Consider the following 24,076-nt stretch of genomic DNA (forward strand, 5'->3'; position numbering starts at 1 on the left):
ACCCTTCTTGGGTAAAGGCAAAAAATGAATTGTTGTTTAAAAAACAATAACTTAAATTAAAAAAAGACAAAGACTATATTTATTAGCATCTACACCAATCAAAACAGAGGTGGCTAAAGTACAAATGTTCTTCACTTAAAAAAATACTTTGGTAGAAGCTGAAGTACGTTAATGTCTTATGTAAAAGTGAAAGATACAGACTTTGAAATGTATATTTGAGATAAAAGTATTAAACGGAATAAGTAATTTGTTGGAGGGTGTTTGTAACAGGCATTTTGGTCCACAGGAAACTGAAACATGTGCCAAATTAACATAGAATAACCACATACAATACAAAAACATACAATACAAGGAAATAAAAATGTTATTTCAACTTAAATGATAACTGTAATTAGGGAGTCAGCCTGACCATCTGTTATGTAGAACACAAATTTGCTGTTGCCTAAATTGTAGATTATTGACTTCACTGTTATGAACTGCCTCAAAGTAGGATGTATGGAGTTCACACTAGAGGTTTACTTAAGGTAAGCATGCTTTTGTTGTGTTATTCTTCCCTCCTGCTTACATCTGTTGAGTAGAAAGTAGAGATAAAAATACTCAAGAAAAGTAAAGAACATTTTTAAAATCCACTTGAGTACAGTTAGTATTTGTACTTGGTTACATCCCACCTCTACTATCTACTCACTGAATTAGTCCTTTCAAATACCATTATCTGGCTGCAGTAGTCTTCCAACCCTAAAAGCTTTTCCATTACCATAAACTCTAATGATTGGAATTCTCTCCTATTTAGTATGTATGTAGGCTAACAAGCTAAACTAGTTCATCACAGCAGTACAAGAACAATGTTGTGTTTCTATTAGGTCTCTTCTTCATCATCATCTTGTTCCAGTTTTGTTCAGTGTAGCATTTTAAAGCAGGTCAATAACTTTAAAAGTCAATCACAGGAAAATGCTTGGACCAAGCTAGCATAGCACAGCTAGCATAACTCAAACACAAGCAGTAGCCATTATTCTAGTTTACAGATTGACAAATTGGCTTATGTACCGTGCAATAATGGGAACATTGTCAGCATAACAGTAACTAGCAATGGTCAAACCTCTCGAGTCTGTTTTACATTGTTTTGTTTTGTTTTTTCATATTTGGGCCACAAGGTGATGTAGCTAGCTAAAGCATTTCGAATGCCTCTTTGTTTTCGTTTGCCTAATTTGTTTTTAATCATTGGCGGTCACTTTGAACAGAAGGCAACAAGCGGTGCCATCTTCAACACAACTGTTCACAGCTAGTAGAAGAGCAGAGACCTGATAGTGAGAAATAAGATCCTATTACTCCAGTGACAAAGGGAAACAAGAGTTGCCAGTGTTTCAGAGCCATGGTGATGTGAGGTCATCATTATTCACCAATAGCTCTCAGGGTTTCTGTAGTGAGAGACAGAAGAGAAAAGAGAAAATGCTGAGTGAAACACATTGCAGTTTTTTCCTTATTTTGAGCACCACTTCCGTGCTCCCTCTGTCTACATCATGGCCGTCCTCCCTGTTGTCGAGTCATCAAATTTCTGTGGAAAATGAGATTCACTGTGCCACGAAGACTGATGATCCCCTTTAACCTCGGCTACTGAAGCACTTTCCCCGTTCGAAAATAGCAACCAAGCCTTTTTGTCTGTGCTATTTGAAGCCCCCCCCCCTCCCATATCTTATATTTAAGTGCTGTTGACTTTGAACATGCCCTGTTTGAGTCTAGATAGGCGCCGCATCAACTGAGAAGCTTGAGTGGGATCATTTCCTTCAAGTATTCTCAAAGTACATTTTAAGGCGTACCCCAAGGGCAAATTGGATAGCACTGTGGTAATAGTATTGCTTTCTTCACTTGAGCAGTATATCATTGGCTTAGAGGCTCGTCCTAGAATCAGAATTGTTGTGGTAACGCTAATTTCTCTTATGTCCATTGGCTTTGGTTACACTCCATGGAGAATTTTCACATAGCTACACATCGAGCTGTGATAGCATGGTGGGACTGGGAGAGTTAAGCATGGGATACACCGCAATATTGGGAAACCACCATATTGGGAAAAGCACATCATAGGAAACTTAATATAAAGCACTGCCATTAAACAAAAAAACAAAAAAAACCTTAGTCATCCATCCAGTATTACAACCATTAAGGTGTACTCACAGTGACATGATTTAGCATGAATGAAAAAAGAAAGAAAAGGATTGCGTTTAATACTTACTATCCTTGACATGACCCAAGTCTGACATGACTTTTGTAAATTGAGGTATAAATGCACATCAGACAACAGAATACCTGAACAAAATAAAGCCTTAAAAAGAAAAATCTAAATGAAATAAACTGGCAGTGAGGAAACAAAAAAAAAAACACAACAGTAAAATAAAAATGTACGACTATTTTTCCATATTCATGTCTGTCAAGAGCAAGACAGGAAAGAAAAAAAAAAAAGTATTTTCTAGGAATGATTGTGAAGGTCGATGCTTGGCAGTATGACAACATTTACATATAACAGCTGAATTTCAGTAAAAAATACTGATGCAGTCCAACTTTATTTATAAAGCACATTTAAAATGGCAGAGCTGACCAAAATGACATTCATAAAATAAAAGGGTCAGACAATAAGAACAGAATGACAGCGGTAACTGGTCTATAGACCTCTGTGACCTTGACGGGACGTAAAGTGTTAATATCCCATTAAGAAATTTTAAAACATACGATAAAATGTTAAAATCAATCTTGAAATGCGCAAAGAGCCAGTGAAGGGAGGTCAGAACAGGGGAGATGTGATCTTGCTTTTACTGGTTACAGTACGGAGGCGTGCAGCAGCATTTTCTGGACCAGTTGCACCAATAAAAAGTCCATTACAATAGCTGAGATAAAGTCATGTACAACCCTCTCAGAACCTGACCTTAGAAAGATGCCGTAACCAGATATTTATTAATGAAGAACGTGGACACCTCAGAAGCACAGTTTTAAAAGATTCAGTGATATTAAAGGTTATTGTATTACATTAGATTATTAAACTGAATTTATCTCAAAAAAAATCTTTAATCTGCCAGGCAAAGGCCCATTTATGAATAAAATGTACAGTTTTACATTATATTACACTTTTCAGCCTCTTTGTTTGCTTTTGTAAGCATACAGAGGTTACTCTTTGTGTTACAAACTATTTATGCCGCTTTCATTTCTTATACTTTGGGTTGAAGAGCTAAAGTAGCCAAATCTATTTGGCTAGAATAGATTCTAGAAATTATTGTGTAATAAAGGTTATGTATCGCTTTGTCAACCAAAGCTCTAGTGTTACATTGGGACCTCGCGTAATTTGTATTACTTGTATCTTAATCCTTTGCAGCTCTGTCATGTCTTTAATTTTGAAAATAAAAACGCAGGCAAACTCAATGGGTAATAATAGTGATTATAATGTATTGTGTCCAAATTGGCATCTTGGGCTCGGTCTATTTTCTTGTTAGTTTCTATTGTTTCACTTACTTCTGTCTCTCTCCTGCTTAAAGTATATAATAAAGTGCAAAAAACAAAGTTAGGTGCATGTTGGGTGCAAAGTCATATAATCGCAGATGATATGAGTGGCATCTGCTATTATAGGACATTTTCTTGTCAACAGCAATGTAAGGTCTGTGGCTCAAGATGAGACTCTTGTAATCAATCAGTTGTCATGTTATGCAGGGATAATATTTAAAAAAATGTGTCCTCAAACACAGAGGTGAGTGGTACCTGCTAAGGTGTAGCTGAGAGGTATTGATCCACTGCACTAAGTATATCTAAGGTTTATGTAAAAGTATTGTATAGCTAGTTTAAAGTTTTGTGCGGGCAAACATGGCTAGTGTGTTTATTTGTGATTTTTTTAGAGAGACATACTTTCTTAGGGAATTGGAGATAAAAAGAATATCATCGCTATACTGAAGGGGGGAAAAAGTGAGGAAGAATCTCATAGAGTCTCGGATAGGGAAAAGTCTATTCTCGGGAAACACAATGCTGGATGGCGTGCTCAAGCTAAATAAATTATCACGGGGGCTATTTTTAAGTTGAAGTGTAAATGCAGTAATCCTCGGAGCAGGAGCTGCGAAGAGCAACGCACAGAAACCACATCGGGGAATACAGCTCTGCCTTTATCTTCCCCATCCCGCCCGCCACACACTCTCTTCCCTCTTTCTTTTACTCTCTCACCCACATGCATCCTTCACTCCGCACATTTTCGCCCCATCCCAGCACCTCTATCTGTTCTCACTTTATCTGTTTCCCGTTTTCTCTCTCTCCTTTTTCTTCTCCCTGCCTTTCATATGGTAAAAGCCTCTTTTCTGTGTCAGAGTATTTTGCTTATCACTGAGTTTTCTATGGGGACTCCACTGAGGTCTATTGTAATAAACAATAACAGAGCTTTGAACAAGACTGGGAGGGGAAACATGTAAGTGGCACGCAAAGAAGAAGCAGTCAGAGGATATTAGGATACAGTGGGTCATTCTGTAACTTGCCAACTAATCTTTTTAGCTGATGCTAAAAAACTAGGCCTGTTTTTTTTTTTTAAACCCTCAGCTCCCTGCAGGACAACGTTGTCAAGCCCAGAAAGACTTTGCCTGAAAAGCAGTATTGTGGTGTTTTGGTATGGGGGAAGAAACCCTCCTCTGCTGCTGTTTAGCAGAATATAATGGGGCATCGTTAATCATGAGCGCAAGCTGAGGTTTTACAAGGTTAATGACGGCATAGCCAACCTCTCGACTGTGTCCCATTCCTCAGGTATTTATCAGTGTCAGCAGAAACCTGTGAGCTGAGGGTACTTCATATAGTTCTCTCATTGACTCTACCCACATGTCTTAAGCTTTTCTTTTTGAGTCCACAGTGCTAGAGCCTTGCTTTTTTCCTTTACATTTCTCCTCAGGGGTCGGCTTTTGAGTAAATCACTTAAGAAAAACAGAAATATACCAAACTGTGTAAATAGAGCGCAGAATGGGTAAAATTATTTGTCACCATATACTTTATCTGTCATTTTGTATTTCATTTTATTTTGTACTTATACAGATAATAAATCATGACAAAATTAGATTCCCCCAGCTCAGGCATTAAAGGCATACTTTGCTTTGCTTGACACAACTCTGTTTAAAATATTGTTTCATTGACATTTAAGTTAAAGATAATCAGCATCATACTGAATACTAATTCAGTTTCAGAATTTTCAAAATCTACCTTGCCCAACTTTTCAATAGACAAAAATATTTATTTTTAGTAATTTTTTTATATTTATTTTAAAATCTTACTATTCATATAATTGCAAGGGCAACAGATGTAACCCTTATGACCTAACAAAAACATTTATATGTAAAAGGTTAGTCAAAAATTGTGTTGGTTAGAGTGACAGAAAAGATTAAAAAAAATACAAAGAGGACTGATCTTTAGTCTACCTGTGGTGTTAGCATATCGCTCGGTTATGTCCCTTCCTCTTTGTTCGTGTGATCTCATGGATTTGTCCCTTCCTTTTCCAAGTTAAATATATTTATTGACAGCATGGTACATATGTTGTGGGACACAACTTTCAGTGCATAGTTACTGTTCTTTGAAATATGTTAATTAAAAAAAAAAACAATCAAGATACATGTATCAACGAAATCACGTCTTCAGCAACTAGGTTTGCACTTTTTCTCAGAACGAGCGTAATTTACAATGATACATACGTACAAACTTAAATGTATGTTTTATGTTGTTTGAGATGATTTTCCAATTCATGGATAGGACGGAAAATGTCCTGCAAACAAATACATTAAGTGCTATATGAAACTGTTCATCACATTCCTCATTAATAAAATCCTGCTTTAAATGTTGCAGCAGTTTGTGCTGTACGTGATGTTCCAAACACAGTGTTGGGAGTTTCCAGGGTTTGGCTAACCTTAGCAATGCTAGCACCAGTAGCCTTGGTTTCTTCCATGCTAGCATGAACATCTTGATGTAGTATATTGTTCCTTCTTGCTTCATCTGACTTGTTATGTTCCAGTTTATTCTGACAAACTTGACTTTTTTTTAACATTACATGACAGAATTACAGAACAACACTAGTTAGCACAGTTGTTTACTTTCCAAATCTACTCATTTACAACGTCTGTTCACAGGGAGAGCAAGCTCACTGTGCAATAATGAAAAAAGAAAAATCAACTAGTACCTTCTATCTGGGGCTGACTAGAGAAAGCAGCAACGTATAACCACATTTGACCAGACTGGCAGACTAAGAGACTTAAGCTGTTCAGCTTTCAACCAAAATGTGTAGTTTTAAAGGCAAACTTCCTTGGTATGTATGGCATTTGTTCAGTTGTTATCTAAGCCTCAAGTATGGAACTGCAAAACTCTGATGAAGATGTGAATGAAATACCCTGAAAAGTTACTTGAGATTTTCTGTTACAGTTACAGTCAAACTGCAGTTTGAATATTTCTTGTGTACAAAATAAGTACCAACATCTTCAATCTTCTGAATCCAATTTAATAGATAATGAAGATCTGCTCACTAATTTGCAGCACAGCCTGCAATGCTCAAAAAAATAACTTTAGATGTGTAAGGGATCCGTGTCAGCATCCACTAATTGAGACTAATTTAAATTTTGCAAATGTTTTTATTTGCAAAATTGAAGATAAGTAATGTTACTTACCATTTGCAGTAAGCATCCTGAATTGGTATTAATCATAACAACCAAATGTTGACCCAGTTGTTTAATCTCATTGTTGTTTTAGCTCTAGAAGTAACAAATGGTCGAGTGTCTGTTGTGTTTCCGCCTTGATTCAGTCGATCGAAACCATTTCAAGAACTGGAATATAACGTTCAGAGTTATATGTCATTTTTCTTTTATCATAATGATCTACTCTTACTTGAGTCTCATTTTAGCAAGTAAACAAGCAAATTTTAGATGTAGCCCTGCCTGAAGACGTTGCAAAAAATACACAAAACCAAACATTAGGACCTTTATACTGGGGTCCATGTAGATGATGTTCTATAGAGATCCCCAAACCTACTTTCTTTAATATCAGAAAATCCAGAATAATGTTTAACATTTAAATTCCATTGCTTTGTTTCATTGGTTCTGTTTATTTATTTATTGTAAAAGGCATCTCGTGGTCCACCTGCTGTGCCTTAATGATTCACTAGGGGGCTGTGGACCACACTTTGGGAGTCAGTGATCTAAAAGCATATCTACACAGACTTCCCCACATAGACATGCTTAAAAATATAGGTACAAACAAATGTCAGCATAGATGTTCTGAAATAAATGAAAAGCTTTTTTTTACTGTTTCACTTTTTGCTTCTTTGTATCACTGTTTTGTTTTTTTTTTTAAAGCCCTGACGATGTGACAGCTTCGTTTCGGTAGAGATATCCTGCACGATAGAGCAGCACAGTGCTGAGCTCAGTTTGACAGTGCCCTGCTGAGCAACTAAAGGAAGCCGAACCATGGAGGCAAGGTCTGTGCATGTGCAAAGTGCGAGTATGTGTCACTGTATGTGTTGGCAGGTGGCACTGGAAAAGGCACAGTAGCAAACAAATTCAACTTGACACGAGTTCGAAAACCAAAATACAAGCACTTTGAGGACTTCCGTTCCCCTCTCGCTCGCTCTGCATAAAATAAACGTATTTATTTAACCTCTCTGGGTTACGCTGATGAGGAGCTCTGCTTTATAGAGATAGATGGAGAGACGGAGAAGGGGAAACATCCCGTCAGTTGTTTATGTTGTTGAAATCAGGGCAGGAAGAGAAGCAGGCATGCTTGCTCTGACTCGCAGAATAAGATGACCTATTTTAAACAGATGCTGGAAGACGAGGCTCCATAAAGCTTATCTGAGCACGACGGAGGCTCGAGTATCTACATATCTTAAATAACAAAATCGTCTATTGGTACATTAAACGGGTCACGATTAATTAATGAGTTATAAATTCAAGCAAAACACAATCAACTCTGTTAGTAAGATGCCACCAAACTCCTTATATATCCCCAGCATTGATCTAAAAGTGTCTCGGATTCTGCTGGAGGGACTGAACACCGTTCTTCCAAATGATTTTCCCTGACTCGCTGCTTTGCTTGCAGTGGACATCTAAAACATCTGATTCCCAAAGGTGTTCAGTTGAAGGCCACAGAAGACAGATGTTCAGCTAAATGTGGTTTACCATGATTGTGTGTTTGGTATAGAGTGCATGACACTAATTATATTGTAGCAAAAATAACTCCAACAAGAGTAAGCTGAGTTAAATTTGTTGGCGTATTTGTGTATTCATTGGACTACATTCAGCCACACATTTATGCACATTTGTTGCAATAATAATCTGTGTGTGGGACTGGCTCAGAATAAACTACAGTGCCCACATTCATTGTAATGAAGGAACCTGTTAGTCAGTGCAACGCCGTGGCTCAGTTGTATTTATTTTTTTATTTTTTTATTTTTTTTTGCGGACATAAATGGAGCTCCTGTCTCGGCAGACTTTTACTGCATAGATGACACTTGACGCTGTGGATTCGTCTTTCCGTGGGATTTGTCGATAATGAAGAGCAATCCTTTGAAAACTCATCTTAATGTGACCCAGCAGCAGGACACCACCACCAGGTGCAGGATCCAGCCCGTATGGAGCAGATAGTTCAAAGCGGGGCGGACAGAATCGGCGCAACCGCGTCCTCGTTTACATTTTCACATCGAGACGCGGCACGCAGCAGAGAGGCGGCAGATGAAGCCGCATACTGAGGTGTGCTTTGATTGAACAAGCAGGACGGCTCTGATTACAAATGCATGGGTGCAAGCTGTAGAGGAGACGAAGGAGGGGGGGGAGAAAAAGACGGCAATGACAGCGTGAGTGAAGTATGGCAGGAAGACAGACGGGGAAAATTTGATAATCTGGACATTTAACTCCTTGTTTCTATAAAGCTGCTCATGTGTTAATAGAGGCAAATCACGTTGATCAGTCATACCCGTGGCACAGAAGAGCGAGCCGCTGTCGATACAAGAGAGTCTGTGTGCATGTGTTGTAGGCCTGCAAGCATTTATGTTTGAACATACGAACATATGGGCATGAGATGGAATCCGTGTGTATTACACTGTGAAACAGAACATTAGTAATATATCTGTTTTCCCTACATGTGGGTCGTAAACATGAAAAGTGGGTTTTGTAATTGGTGAGTTTAACTGGAGACAAACCAACTGTTCTCTGCCTCTCATTCACTCACACACGCACACACGCTTGCGATTACACTCCACAGACGCATGTCGAAATTGTAATTTTCTGTCAGATGCTTGTGCGCACACACAAACACACACACACACATGCTCCACACTTATGTCAGGGAGGCATTCACACGCTGCTCAGTTTAATTTCGGTTTGGCAGATTATAGTAATTATGTTAAAGAAAAGATTTTTCAAAGTACTTTTTCCTTTTCTGTCCTTGAAGACTGAAACAGTGCTAGCTAAAGGATCCTCATACTCCATTTTTTTTTTTTGAAACTTTTTACTGGGTCAAGTAGATTGGAAAATATATTAAAATAAAGGATCTACGAGGAGCTATGGTTTTATTGTTTTGCGTGGTTTTATGGCAACAGTAATCTCTGTGGCATTCAGGGAAATGTTTTTCTAGTCATAACAGCAAACTATCCTTTATATTGAGATGCAGCGTGTGTGTGTGTGTGTGTGTGTGTGTGTGTGGTGGCAGCCAATAGAGACGCAGTGACACCAACATAAATTGGAAATACAGAGTATGTCATTGAACTGCACCTCTGGGCCTGCTCTCCATTTAGCACTATGTCAGAGTAATGTGTTTGCATACGCCGTGTGCTCTATTTGTGTGTGTGTGTGTGTGTGTGTGTGTGTGTCTGTGTGTGTGTGTGTGATAGCCAATGTAAACTACCCATGAAATTAAGAGGGTTTTTTTCGTTTTGCTTTGTAAATGTAGACGTTTGCTTCTGCGTGTGACAATGCAAACTATCCTTGAAATTAAGATGTAGACCAGGAGGCGTGTACGTGTGTGTGCGCACGTGTGCATGCGTGAGTGTGTGTGGGTAAACAGATAGCTCTGAGTACTCTCCCGATCCTCAAAAGACAGAGCGAACCTCTAAAGGGAGGGCGGGATTTGAAGAACATTTTGAGCATGCTGACAGCTTGTCAGGGCCCTCCTACGACTGTAATGAATTTCAGCCTTTTGTGGTGTGTGGTCCTGCTGCACCGATAAGCCCTGGCACTAATGCAGTTAACAAGGAGTAAGAAAGTGTGCCCAGTTGTGCGCGTACCGCCTGACGTGATGTATACATGCTTCTGAGCATGCATCACTCAACTCCTACACTCCTTAAACAAGCTAATCATTGCCGGACAGTCTCAAGTGTGTTTCTAACAGTATTTAACGCTGCAGTGCTTTTATTTATATGACTGAGGGTTTGATTAGTAGCATTTTAAAACTCAGTATGTGGGAGAAGGAAAAAAAAACTTTGAACCTAAGACTTTAAGTAACCAGGTATTGGAAGCCAAAGCCTTCAACTTCCACAGCTGCATGATCCTTTGGGTGGTGGGTCTGCAGTAGGGCCGGCACATGCGGCTCACTGGAGTTGAGCCAAGCCTGACTTCGTGAACTAATGCCCGACCAGTAGCAGTTCACCCCTCCCCCAGGTCTGGATCTTGGGTGGGGTCTCTGGAACCCAGATACAGGTAGCAAGGGTGCTGTTGTTGTTTCCATAGAGGCCTTATGAAATATACTTAGTTTAGCTTGTCACCCAGCCAGTAGAGCCAATACCAGCAGCCATGTTGCCCCTGACAACAAAGCTCCAGAGTTCACTTGGGAAGTCTACCCCCTCCATCGTGATAAGGATAACAATCTCATCTCTGCTTTTTTTGCACTGACAGAGACGCATCTTAAAAAAGTTAAGACAGGGCCATGTTTCCCCACTTTGTATCATCCCGTCTTCTTTTAAATACAGCCCGTAAACATCTGGGAACTGAAGGGAACCAGTTGCTGGAGAGGAATTTTGTCCCATTCTCGCCTGATTCGAGCTGCTCAGCAGTCCTGATCTTCTTTGTTGTAGTTTTCATTTCATAACCAGATAAATGTTTTCAGATGGTAAAAGATGTGGACTCCAGGCAGACCAGTTAACCAACTGAACTCTTCTACTCTGAAGCCATGTTGTTGTAATAGCAGTAGTATGAGGTTTAACATTGTCTTGCTGAAATATGCAACTTTCCCTAAAAAAAGATGCCGTCTCGATAGGAGCTTATGTCGCTTTAAAACCTGGATATGCCTTTCAGCACTGATGGCGCCTTTGCAGATGTGCAAGCTGACAGTTCTTTAGGCACTGATGCATCCAGTCCGGTTCTGCCTTAGGCCCCAACGATTGTGGGCGTCCACTGATTTTTGATCTCGTCCCCTGCACACAGAGATTGCTCAGATTTTCATCATCTTTGGCTGATATTATGTGCTATAGATAATGAGATATTCAGAGTCTTTACAATTTCACACCAAATTTTTCCTCAATTTGTCACAGACATAGTTATTTGCAGATTGGTGAACCTTTGCCCATCTTTACTTCTGCTAACGCTGCCTCTCTCAGATGCTCTTTTTATACCCAATCATGTTTCTGACCCGCTGCCAATTAACCTGATTAGTTTCAAAATGTTTTTCCAGCTGTTTCCTTTTAGTACCACTTACTTCTCCAGCCTGGTGTTGCTCACTTCCCAGCTTTTTTGAGATGTGCTGCTGCTATTAAATGTCAAATATTATATGAACTAATCATTTTTCATGAAATGGTACAATTGTAACCACTTTTAACATCTGGTGTGTGTTCTATTGTAAGTAACATATTTGTGAATAACACGTGTTTTTACTTACATTCTACATAGTTACACAACATTTTGGTGGGAATTGGAGTTACGCAAAATAATTTCTTTTAATGCGACAAGAACTTATAGCTGCAGCTCTGTACCAGAGAAAGACAATATATGAGACTGCATCCAGTAACAGTACAAACCATCATCATAAATACTATTGTTTAGATTATTTTGAAAAGAAACAGCCATAACTCATGAACAGATGCACAGCATGTTTCTATCATATCTGCAGGGTGGGGTTTCGGGGGGGGGGGGGGGGGGGGGGGGGGGGGGGTTTATACAATGAAAAGAAGACTCTCATGAGAGATTCAAATGTCAAACAGTGTGCACTGGGAAGTCTGCTGATGTGTTAATCTTGTTTCTTTAAAGCAGATCTATGATACTTTTCCATTTATTTAAACCTGCCATATGCATACTATTACAGTGATGAATGCTCATATTACACATTGCCAGATTTTCACATTTTTGGTGTCAGCATGTGGACGAGTATTCCTTATGAGCCAAACGCTCGGGCTTTAGACTGCTCTGTTTAAGACCGTTTTTTTTTTTTTTATTCTTGGATGTTTATGATGTCAAAGACAGAGGCTATTCCTTTATATGGTTATCTGAGGTAAACGGCTCCGGCCGTCTGTGCGTGAGGAACAGCCAATCAGAACAAAGAGGAGAAACTCTGCCTTGTTTCTCAGTGATGAACTTAGTGGACGTACAAAGAGCCAGTATCAGGTCATTCGATTCATTTTAACCTGTGAATCATGCAAAGCAACTAAAAAAATATTGAGCTAGAAATAGAAGTAATAGATGACCTTTGAAAAGAGTCTGACCCGAGCATTTATTCAACTTTTTTTCTTTTGAGCCAAAAACACTCAAGTCAGAAGATCTTTAGTTTTTAAATGATCACAAAAGTCTTCTTATATTTTATTAAAGGATTAGTCACATATAATCGACTGTCTAATTATATTTTATAGTTGGAAGTGAAAGGTTGAGTACTTTGGGTTACATTTTGCTTTTTTCATTTGTTTAAAGGGGATTATAATACACGCGTTCTAATTGTAATGGAGTACTGTCAAGGTACATCAAAGTATTGGCTTTTGTACTTTAAAGATCTGAACTGTACTTTTAAAAGTTTTAAAAATACATCTCAGCTTTGTGTTAGCTATTTGCCCTGAGCTTCAGCTGTCACTGTTGAAAAGAGTAACGTATAAAGTCACAAATCTGTTGCACCAAGCTCTGCATTCACACTCACTCTCTCTCTCACAAACACACACACACACACACACACGTACAAAAGCTGTTGTCAGAGGCAGGGTTGGCATGTATCTTTATGCCTTGTCTTTACATGCTCCGAGTGAGCTCTAAATGTCACTTGTCTCTCTCCACTTCATCTGCCTGACTCATCCTCCTTGTCTTCACTCTGCATTTGAAGTGCTTGTGTGTGCGTGTGTGTGTGTGTGTGTGTGTGTGTGTGTGTGTGTGTGTGTGTGTGTGAGAGAGAGAGACAGAGACACTACCATGTGCTGGTGTGTACTTGTTTGATGGACACACTGCTGCTCTCCACCTCCCTTTGTACGGCTCCTGCAAGCACAATGATGCCCACTGCATTGATTTTCTCGTGCCATTTTATAATTATGTCTCCTCTTTTCATTCGTCCTCCCCCTCGCTCACTCTCCCGCTTTCTCTCTTTTATCCTGTCTCTCTTATCTCGCGCCTCTCTCTTCTATTTTTCTAATTCCACCCATCCCACCACCACCACCCCACTAGATCCATTTTTATGCCTTACTGTGCCCATGCTTGTTATCTCAGCCCTTTCTGTGTTTTTTTTCTTCTGTTTGATCTCAACTTCTTAATTTCCTCTCTCATCTACGTCACTTTGCTTGGTTTCGTTTTGAACCCTTCTCCTCCAGAGATGGTCCTCATCGTTTCTGTTTTTGCTCTTCTGTTTTTATCTTATTTTTCTCCTTCTTGTCATTTCTGATTTTTCTCAACCTCATCTCAGCGGGGACTGTGTTTTCTGAAGATTTTTTTTCTCATAAACTTTTTCCAATGTTCTTTTTTTTCTCATTTTCTGCAGCCTCTCTGGAGTGCACTCCGTCTTCACCGTAGATTGATGGAGAAGGGCTTCCCAGCCGCAAAAGGACGCTGACACGCATCGCCTTGTCGACACCCACCTACTCTTCTTCCTGGACCTATCACAGCTCTCCATCTCTTCAGTGTCCAACCTCTATTTCTCCAAAGACCGATCTGGATAGAAACCATGCCTTCGTCCCAGCCACTCCTGTGAACTCTCACAAGTTCTGACTCGCTGTTTCCTCGCAGTTCAAACAATTGCTCGCAGCTTCTCGGAGCCTGACCAATATTTTCCATTGCAGACGCCCCATCCCCAGTCATTCCTGACCAGCCAAACCTTCACCAGACTTCTCACGCATTGACTTCTCCCATTGCTCTCTTCACTCCTCCCAACACTCTAGCCTAACAAGGTTTCCAAAAGGTATTTGAGCACAGAGATAATTTCTGCTTTGTCTGTGCTTTTAAGGCTCTTTAAGGACCCCACCGCCGCCTATCTATCCCTACAGTAAAAAGTGACATCTACAGTATAACCCAGTTTCCAATCACTCAAACACAAGTCCTGAACTGTTTGTGGCATGTTAGCTCCTTCATCGTAGCACTTTAATGTGTGTTTTCTCCCGTGCGTACTCTTGTGCTGTATTACTGATCCCGGTTCTACCCCGCTGAGGACTCTCAGAAAAGCAGCAAAAAAGACTGTCCATAGGACTGCTATTATACTACTCTATACTTCCCTTTCTACCTTTTTTCCTCCATATATCCAGATTGTACTTCCGCAAACATAAGAGGGGAACACCAAAACACACACAACCATGTATGTGCTTTAGTGTCCTTCCTCTTTCTCATTCTATGCATAGATCCTGTGAACAGTGTTTGACAGCACCCGGTGAAGTGTCCATTGTGTCTCCCTCTGCCCACTATATTGTATATATCTACGGGTAGACAGTAAGCCTGAAAGAACTTCACTGTGAAAACAAACAACATTTAGCAGGAGAATAAAGACTGAACCTGGCATCACATTAGGTACGCTTAAGTTGGCTCCCTGAAACAAGTCACGCTGTTTCCGAAAAGCAATCCAGTGGAGATGAAGCAGAGCCTGAAACGGAGATGAACTGCAAGGAGGAAAGTCCCTCAGTGTCACTGAAAGCCTGGTGCTAGTAGGTAAACTAATTTGGCAACCCAAAGGGGGGTTGGCTGAAAGAAAAAAAGAAGAAGAAGGCAGAGCAAAAGGGCTCCTTGAACAAAGAGGGGCTTTGACTTGAAATTCTTTACTCTAATGAGGAGAGAGAAAAAAAGAAGAAAAGACATCAGAGATAGCAAAAGAGGAGCCTTTTTCATTTCCTCCCCTCTGTTTCACCAACTCTTTATTGCTTTGTCTGCTTTCCATCTCACTGCTTGAAACTATTTTTAGATGAGATATATTGAAAATAGTGTAGTAAGAAGACGTGCTGTGTGCAAAAGCTCAACATGGAAATGTTTTCTCTCAGTCATATTGGGAACATACACCGCATCCTATTTATGTCAGATGGGAAACTCAAATCTCTACTGTCAATGTGAATAATGGCCACTCACTGTTGATATTATAGACGTTTTAACAGCACTTAAAAGCACATTTGTCTGTAATGAAACAAAACAGCTGTAACTTGGAGCTCTTCATGATGTCTGTGAGTGTAAAGACATTATAAAAATCTGTAGCCAATATAATGACCTCTCAGTGTTAGCTGCTGATTTCAGTGTATCAGAGTGATATTTATCAGTAGCTCGTATCCACGCTGGTGTAGCAGGAGCTGTTGTCACGGCAACATCTTTTTCTTTCCTGGACGGGATCTGTCAATCAAAGGCACATTAAAAAAAATAGCAGCTGCAGTTGGAGGAGAATACGGGGTGGGAAAAAAACAAAAACGGGGTCGATCCCTGAGAGCCGTCACATTTTAGTGGAATTCCATTTGCACACCGGTCCTTCTGTGACCACCCATGCATGGTTTGTATAGCAGCCACGGCCTAATGCAGAAAAGACTTGCAAGCAGATTGAATAGTATTGATCACCTCTTCGGGACATACACTTGGTCCTCCAGGATTACAAAAACCGTGGGGGTGGGGTATTCTGACAGTCAAGAGGAATGGAGTTGTTCGGGGTAAAACACAAGTGGTTATTTCACGGTTGGGTGGTGGTGCTGTGTCCATGGCTGTCAAGGCTACAGCAGGGAAGAGGAGGAGGGCTGAAGCTTCCTTTAAGTTTGATTTCTTTACTACTTGATTTCCTGTCCATAAACAAACTTGAAGGAATGGTTTGAATTGGTAAAGAGTTGCTGAATAGAGGTGTGCGTTAAAAATTTCAGATCTGCCACCATGTGTCAAAGAATCAGTGGAGGGTGATATATTCGTGGAGGTGTTATTCATTGAAACAAATCACCAATTTTGGGATTAGAAGACCTAAAGAAAACAAGCTGTACAACATGTAAGGTCTTGTTGTGTCAGTGGAAAGCTAGAAACATGTGGCTAATTTGTAGCAGTGGCTCTGGGCTAGCATGTTAGCTTAGAGAAGTATTGGGTGTTCATGATACTATAATCATTAGCAGCATCAAACGGGCATCACCAAACCTGTTACTAGGTATCTCTGATATCTTTGTCATAGCACATATTGATGTACAAATCTAGCTCTAGCTCAGCATAGCAAAACAACTAAAAAAGCGATACCAGTCAATTAAACATCTAGCTGGTGTCAATCTAAGAGGTTACATTTTAAGTTAAGGAGTTTTCTTGTAATAAGAATAAGACTAGATGACAAAATAAGATCAGAATAAAGTCTTGAAATTGTAAAAAACATATCGTACTGTATTTAAAAAGTTAAACTATTGTATCAGTTTAACTCTCATGTCTACCTGTAGAAGGTTTCATGCAGCGACCTGTTAGCTTAGCTTAGCATACAACAGAATCTATATACCAGCACTTCAAAAACTTAGAAATCTGTAGAAAAGAGAAAGAAGGTGGGTCTTGTTATGTTCACACAGACCAAAGCTAGCTGTACCAGTTTCCAACCAGTTTGCTAATCTTTATTGGACATAGGAGTCATACTGGGAGAAGCACGGTGGTGTGGTGGTTAGCACTATCACGTCACAGCAAGAGGGTCCTGGGTTTGAATCCGCTGAGTGGGGTTTTTCATGGGGAGCACTCATGTCCTAGTACTCCAGCTTCCTCTCACAGTCTAAAGACATGCACATTTGGGTAATTCTAAACTGGTTGTAGGTGGGAATGTGAATAATTAGCTGTCTCTCTGTGTTATCCCTGCGATAGACTGGTGACCCATCCAGGGTTTACCCTGCTTATTGCGCTACGACAGCTGGGATAGGCTCCAGCTCCCCCCGCAGCCCTGAATTGAAAAAGGAGAAGGAAAGGAAAAGCATGTTTGGAAATGGTCAAAAGCACACAAGAACCTGACAAGGCAAATGTCCAGGCATTCTTAAAATTTAGTAGGAAACGAAATCAACCCTGACTTCTCTGATCTTTTCCAGTATATGAAACAGTTGCATAGAATTTCATCATTTTCGATGGTAGTCCAGTAAAGAAAGCACTCTGCTTTCTAACTCGCTTTCAGCTCAGCACTTCAGTGTGGCTGTAAAGGATTATTCAGAGCATTCATATCAAAATGTATTTCCTTCCAAAGTGTCTTTGAAATGAATTTTCCCAAATTAAAAAAAAAAATGGGGTCAATTTGCTTGCAGGCATTCCACTGCATAACAAATGTAGCACTGTGTCTTAGTGATCCATATGCCAGACTGCAGCAATATGGTAACCCAGGGTGTAGGGAGTAAAATATTGATTTTGTATTGATATTCTCTAGAGGGTGTGTTCCTTACTTGCAGGGAGGGAAGCAACGGAATAGATTCAACTCCAGAGGTATGAGGGGAAAGTTTCCACAGTTTTTGCTGGCTCTAATATTCCAGGTATAACCAGCTTGAGTTGTGGCACCTGTACCAAGGTGTCTAGGAACTTGCCTGAACTGGCCTTACAGACTTCTAGTGCCCCTAAGAGTTTTGGCACACACTCGCAGACACTGATACACAGTGCACTGTTACACAAGAGATCCCCAAACCTCACACACACAGTTATTGCACAAGCACTTTCACATATGCTGACACACGTGTAAAATCCATCCAAGGACACAGACTTTGCGTGTAAACAAATGCACAAGCACATACACAGGGTGACAATGCAAGCAGCACACACATCAGTTAACAGGAAGCGTAGTCACAGCCGCTGACATCTTTCACATTAGTTATGAGTAAATACATGTAAACAAATGACGCCTCAAACAGAATTTAAATAGAGGACAAATCTCAGATTCGTTTTCTGCCCAGCTGATAGCATGTTTCAATTCTGCTTTTGTAACAGGCATATGAGCGAAGTCTCTTCCCCCAATCTATCTGCATATAAGGTGCCTAACGATGGAGGATAATGGAATTGATATCGTAATAAGTGTACATAATAAAGAGATTAATCTTCATGTATATGTGTTCTCTGTTTATTCCGCCTACTGTATTACACACCCTCTAAAAAACTGATTTACACTGTGCAAGGTTGGCTGTTTTTGTGAGTGTGTACAGCTCATGCGCTTTAGGTTTAGTGATGCTTTTGTTACTGTTGTGGGCTGACTGATGGGACGTTGCTACATATTGGCTATAAAAGAAAAGCACTGCCTCCAAGTCTGAAAAATGAAACCAATGTAGTTTCTTAAACCTGCATTCTGTGTGATGGCCACCAGGAGGCGACTCCTCTGGCCAAACTGTACAGAGGTTTATGAGAAAATAGCCCCACTGCTCACTTGATTTATGCCCTCACTAAACACTTTTTTGATGATTCCACGTGTCAGTCAGTAGATTTAACTTTTATTTGATACATCGTGGCGCTCAATTACTAAATCATGATCATATTTAGAGTAAAATAATGAAGCCGTGTTTCATGGATGCGATACGGTGTTTGTATTCTGAAGTTAAAATAACCCCTAAAATTAAATTAATTTATTAATGTTGCAAGGTATACTAACTTAGACTTTGTGTTTGTGTCTAGGTGTTTGATTTACTTGGTTACTTTGCGAGCATGTTTTTAGGACTTTTGTTTAGCGTTTATATCAGTATTCACCATCATTTTTTGTATAGAGTTGTAAAGCATTGTTTTCTTCAATTCTGTACTAAGAGAATACTACAATACCCATGAGCCTCTGCCACCACTATAATATAATATCAAATCTAAATTAAAACCAATTAAAGTGTCTGAAGCTTAGTAAACAGACTAAACTATACAAAAAAAATCCATTGTTAGCAGTATGCACAACCTTTTACTGGATATTTCTTGCAAAAATTAGAGCTTTAGTCAGTGTCTGCATTTTAATTTTATAGGCTTAGACTTTTTTTTCCTAAAGGCCAAGATTTAATTGAATTTGCATCTTAATCTGATATGTTTTCTATGTGGAAAATTAGTATGCCTGATGATCAAGTTATTAATTCATAATGAATAAAATTACCTCTTTAAGCATGGCTTCTGAGGAAATAGAGGAATATGAGCTTGTTAGCTGTAGGGTATGAACTGGACATATACCTGCATTAGAAGGAGACAGTATTGTGCAGGTTTCATAGGAAAAGTTTTGAAAAACTAAAGAATACCAGTGTATATCTGCAAATAAAACTGATGTCCTAGAACTGCTACACATGCTGAAGTGCTTGTGAAAAGAGCCATGCTGCATTGTGGAGGCGGGCTAAGGAAGAAGAGGTGCACAGCAGGCGTGAGGGATGAAGAGACCGAGAGAGGGGACAGAAAATCGCTAACACTCAATCCCCTGCCTTCCTCTCCCGAGACCCGCATCACACCCTCGGCACTCTGGGCTCTCGCCACCTGCCTGGGTGACATCCCCAATATTTTTGTATCTGGAAATTTCCCTCCTTTGGTTTCTCACTTTGCCCTGTCCCTCTTTTGGCTCTTTGAGTTTTGCTGCTCTAATTCTATCAGTCACTCATTCTCTGTATGCCAGCGACTGAGAATCTATCCCAAACATGTGCTCTCTCATCTCTTCGTTCCCCTCTCTTCTCTCCCTCCCTGCTATCGTTTTATTGCTTCACAGCTTTCAGTCGTGTCTATTTCTATATCCTTGTGTTCTTTGTCGCCACACTCCTACATGACTTTCTTTCACTTCTGTCTTCTTCAAAGATTCCTTCTCTCTCCCTCTCTGTTTGTGTAGCCTCCCCGCTTTGTGTCTCTGCGTCATCTCCAGCCTGGCTGTCGCGCATAATGCTCCGCGTTCCCATCTTCCGTCACGCGTTCGTGTCGAGCACAAGCAGGCAGCTGTATGAATTAAACATCTTAGACAGTGCACACACTGAGCCCCTTTGGAGTGTCGGGATGAGCACTGGTTCTGAGATAGGGGGCTCTGACCACACACCGTGAGTGTTTGCCAGTGTGTGTTACTTAGTGCTTGCCACTGCATCCCACTGAGCAGTGAGGGTTATCACATGTTTGTTTTTTTTCATGATTTATGGTCAAAGGAAAGAAGGAACAAGAACCTTTCGACCCACCCCCCAGTCTTTTTCATGCATTCCCTGGCTCTCGGCACATCTTATATTTCTGCACTTGTTTGATTTTCTGCCTGTTTTGTTTCAAACTCTTTATTTCACTATTTTTTATTTTCTCACTTTCATTGTTGAAATTACATTCACCTTTTTTCCTGTGTTTTTGATCTTTGCATTTTATCCTTCTGTTGTCTTTGATCCACACCTCACCCTCTCTTCCCCTAAACCCCTCCACAACAACCACCACCACCACCCCCACTTTATCCTGTTCTCACTGATCCTGTCAATATGACGGATATAAAAAACTTTCCAAAGCAACTGATGGTTGCTCATTGCGGCGAGGATCAGCCTTGGATGTCAGCGGGACGCGTGTACGGTGTCTCTGTGTGTATCATTATCTCTACACGTTTCAGTGTCTGCAAGGAAAGACTTCAGAGTTTTCTTCATGAGCATGTCATATCTTCAGAAAGCTGTGCATTCAGGTAAGTGGGCATCAGGAGAGTCTCTCCCTTCCCCACCTAAGTCAGCTAAGCCTTCTTATCATCCTGTGCTGTGTGTTGATTCGGTAGAGATCAAGCTGACATTTGGTCGACTCCCTTTTCAACAGTCTCATTTCATTGGATTTTATCTTGCAAGGTTTGCTACAGCCACACTGCAAAGGCAAGATTCCCATTGGTTGCACTAATTGATTGTGGCAACATTTGATGGTTCCACATTAAAACCTTATTTAAAAAGTGTCTTTCTAGTAAGGACGTGTGAATGATCCGTCCATTTTCTTCCTAGCAGGCTAAGCAGGGTATTCAAGACTCCCTTCTCCCCACCAACATTTTCCAGCCACTCCTGTGGGATCCCAAGATGACATACTAGGCCAGATGGGATGTATAACCCCTCCAGAAAGTTTAACTTGGGGTCCAGCTGGGCATGCCTGGAAAACCTCTGAAAGAAGACACCCAGGAGGCAACCTGACAGACCCCTGAACCACCTGAATTAGCAGATGCTGTGTCCAAAGTTCCCTCCGGATATCAGTCACGCTGCAGAAGGAACTCGTGTCGATTGTCTCAGTCATTCGGTTACCATCCGTAGCTGGTTTTTCGGGAGGGTTTGTATGGGTGATTTGCTTCCTGGCTGAGCTGCCATCACTCTTAAACAAGATCCCAAGATACTCAAACTTTGTTGCATGGGGCAGGAAGTGTATCAGTGATAGCAATATTAGCATAAAATGACACTTCTGTGCACCACCTGTCTCTTCAAACATATATACAGATGGTATTTGCAACTTCTCGCATATTTGACCCAAATTCCATTATAAATTTAGCTGTATCAGGTGTACATTTTACTATGTATACAAGTGTAACTGAATCAGTGATTTAGACACAATCAGGTTTGGAGTATTAATGTGTTAAGATCCTGTAGTTGGAAGGAATTAACTGTACCTAAAGCAAATAAAAAGGTGTTACGTTTTTGTATATTGTCCGTCTATGATGCAGAGTCAAGAGAGGCCTATTTATTCATCTTCCTAGCTATTGTACCGTCTTGTACAGCATCTCAGCCTCATGATTCATGTCTTTCTTCCTTCCCTGAATCGATGTGTTCAAACAAGAAATGGCTCCTAATAGAGGTCTACAGGGAAGTGTTTTCTGGTCAGTCTCCATGGTGGCAGTTGAAACAGTTGAAAAGGCAACAGCTAATACCTGCTGCCTGATGGCTTTTCCCAGCACCTCGCACAGCTGTGCGCACCCGCCGCTCAACATCAAGGAGAATCCAGGATTATTACCACTGTGTTTATGTCTCAGGCGGTGTCAGTTATACCTCCAACGCGAATGGGGGGGAGACAGAATGCACATGTGGGGAATCTCTCCTCCCTGAGGATGCGTGTGTGAACCTCAGTGAATGTTTCTTGTCTTCTTCTTTTTTAAAGTCTGAAAACATGTGTAAATGTGCTCCACAGGTTGTGAGAGAAAATAAATCCTCAGCCTGAGCTCCCCACCAAACTCCCCTTCAGCCGAGATGGAACATGCCAGAGCCCCTACTGGGTAGCCAGAACCTGGGGGCCTCCAGCCAGCAGGCGCCACAGAGGATGGAGGGGTGCTGTGAGCTTGCTCGTTAAACAGCCCTGCGCCCGACCCTAATGATATCCGCCGGCACGTTTCCCGTTTCCAGCTCGCCCTCTCTCTCCCATCTATCCCCCTCTTTTTCGCTTTCGCTTTCCCTCCAGCCCTCCTCCCGCTCCAGCTCCTCTTTCTATTTCTGCGCCATCTGCCTCTCTCCTCCTCTCCCTCTGCTCTCCCCCTCTGTTTGGGTGAGAAAGTTGAACCCAGTGGGGAGAGAGGCTCTGTCACACTTGCCTTCTAATGAGCTGTTGCTCTCTGTGCCACCAGTTCTGACGGAGCCAAAATGGCCGACACATTTCACACTGCTGGGCCTTGATCTGTCAGGTTTCTGAGTGACTGGCTTGACAACTTCGCTGTGAAATGATACCATGTAGAGGGGGAAAGAAAAACAAAAAAGAACAAAAACACAGAACAGAAGAAATGATGTAATATGGTGCCTTTGGTGAGAAATCGTCTATTCCTGTTTTCACTGTGCAACAGAACTGGGACAGCAAAATGGGTGGTGGTGTGGGTATCCTAAGGGGTTTAAAGTGTAGGCTTGCTTGATGGCCTCATTGCTTTCATCCACTGTCTGTATGAGTCAATATTAATTTAAAGGCTTACTGTTCCACATTTTCCCCACCTTGGCAAGAAATATTTGTTGTCAGGGTATTTCCAGTATCCTGGTAAATGATTAACATCAGTGTCCTAAATTGCTCTCTTACCGCAATTGTTACTAAGAAAGAAGCAATTAAATATAACAAATATGACGGGGCATATTTGTATGCAGGCTAATGATTGGTAGAAATTGAAACACATATGGCCAGCTTTCTAAATCCAAGTAAAGCCACCACACGAGGAAACGTTTTATCCGGTTATTTATTTATTCGTGGTGTTTTCATGCTTTCCATTTTCTCTTGTACAATCGCATTTTATTTTCAGAGAGAATTGGACCCTTTTGCATATTTCTATACTAATATCATGACAGCTGCAGGTAATAGATAGATGTTTGGAACAAAAACAAATTCGCCTCCTACCTTGTTGTGCAACCTTGGACGTGGGTTCTGGTTAACTGTGGATCCGATTAAAATAAAATCTCTAAATTCTCAGGCAGGTGTATTCACAGTATTATTCTCATAAACGTTTTTATCTTGTTTTGGCACTCACTGATCCTAAACGGCACTAAATTTATGATCACTCTGTCAAGTTGGAAGTGCATATTCAATTCAATTCAATTCAATTCAATTCAATTTTATTTATATAGCGCCAAATTACAACAAAAGTCACCTCAAGGCGCTTCATAGATACAGAGAAAAACCCAACAATCATATGACCCCCTATGAGCAAGCACTTTGGTGACAGTGGGAAGGAAAAACTCCCTTTTAACAGGAAGAAACCTCCGGCAGAACCAGGCTCAGGGAGGGGCGGGGCCATCTGCTGCGACCGGTTGGGGTGAGAGAAGGAAGACAGGATAAAAGACATGCTGTGGAAGAGAGACAGAGATTAATAACAGATATGA

At 40.7% G+C, this 24,076-nt stretch overlaps 1 protein-coding gene across 2 annotated transcripts in view; it reads left to right on the forward strand.

Annotated features, from left to right (window-relative positions):
- Positions 1 to 18,395, forward strand: part of samd12 (sterile alpha motif domain containing 12) — a 126,425-nt gene extending 108,030 nt beyond the window's left edge. For both annotated transcript variants that reach the window (XM_006794469.2, XM_035909355.2), the window contains exon 5: positions 13,915 to 18,395. In XM_006794469.2, coding sequence (XP_006794532.2) covers positions 13,915 to 13,946 — 32 coding nt within the window. In that variant the 3' untranslated portion in view covers positions 13,947 to 18,395. The remainder of the gene's footprint in view (positions 1 to 13,914) is intronic.
- Positions 18,396 to 24,076: the final 5,681 nt, after the last annotated feature.

The sequence above is a fragment of the Neolamprologus brichardi genome, chromosome 22 (genome assembly GCF_056152115.1).
Source record: "Neolamprologus brichardi isolate AB-2024 chromosome 22, ASM5615211v1, whole genome shotgun sequence".
NCBI lineage: Eukaryota > Metazoa > Chordata > Actinopteri > Cichliformes > Cichlidae > Neolamprologus > Neolamprologus brichardi.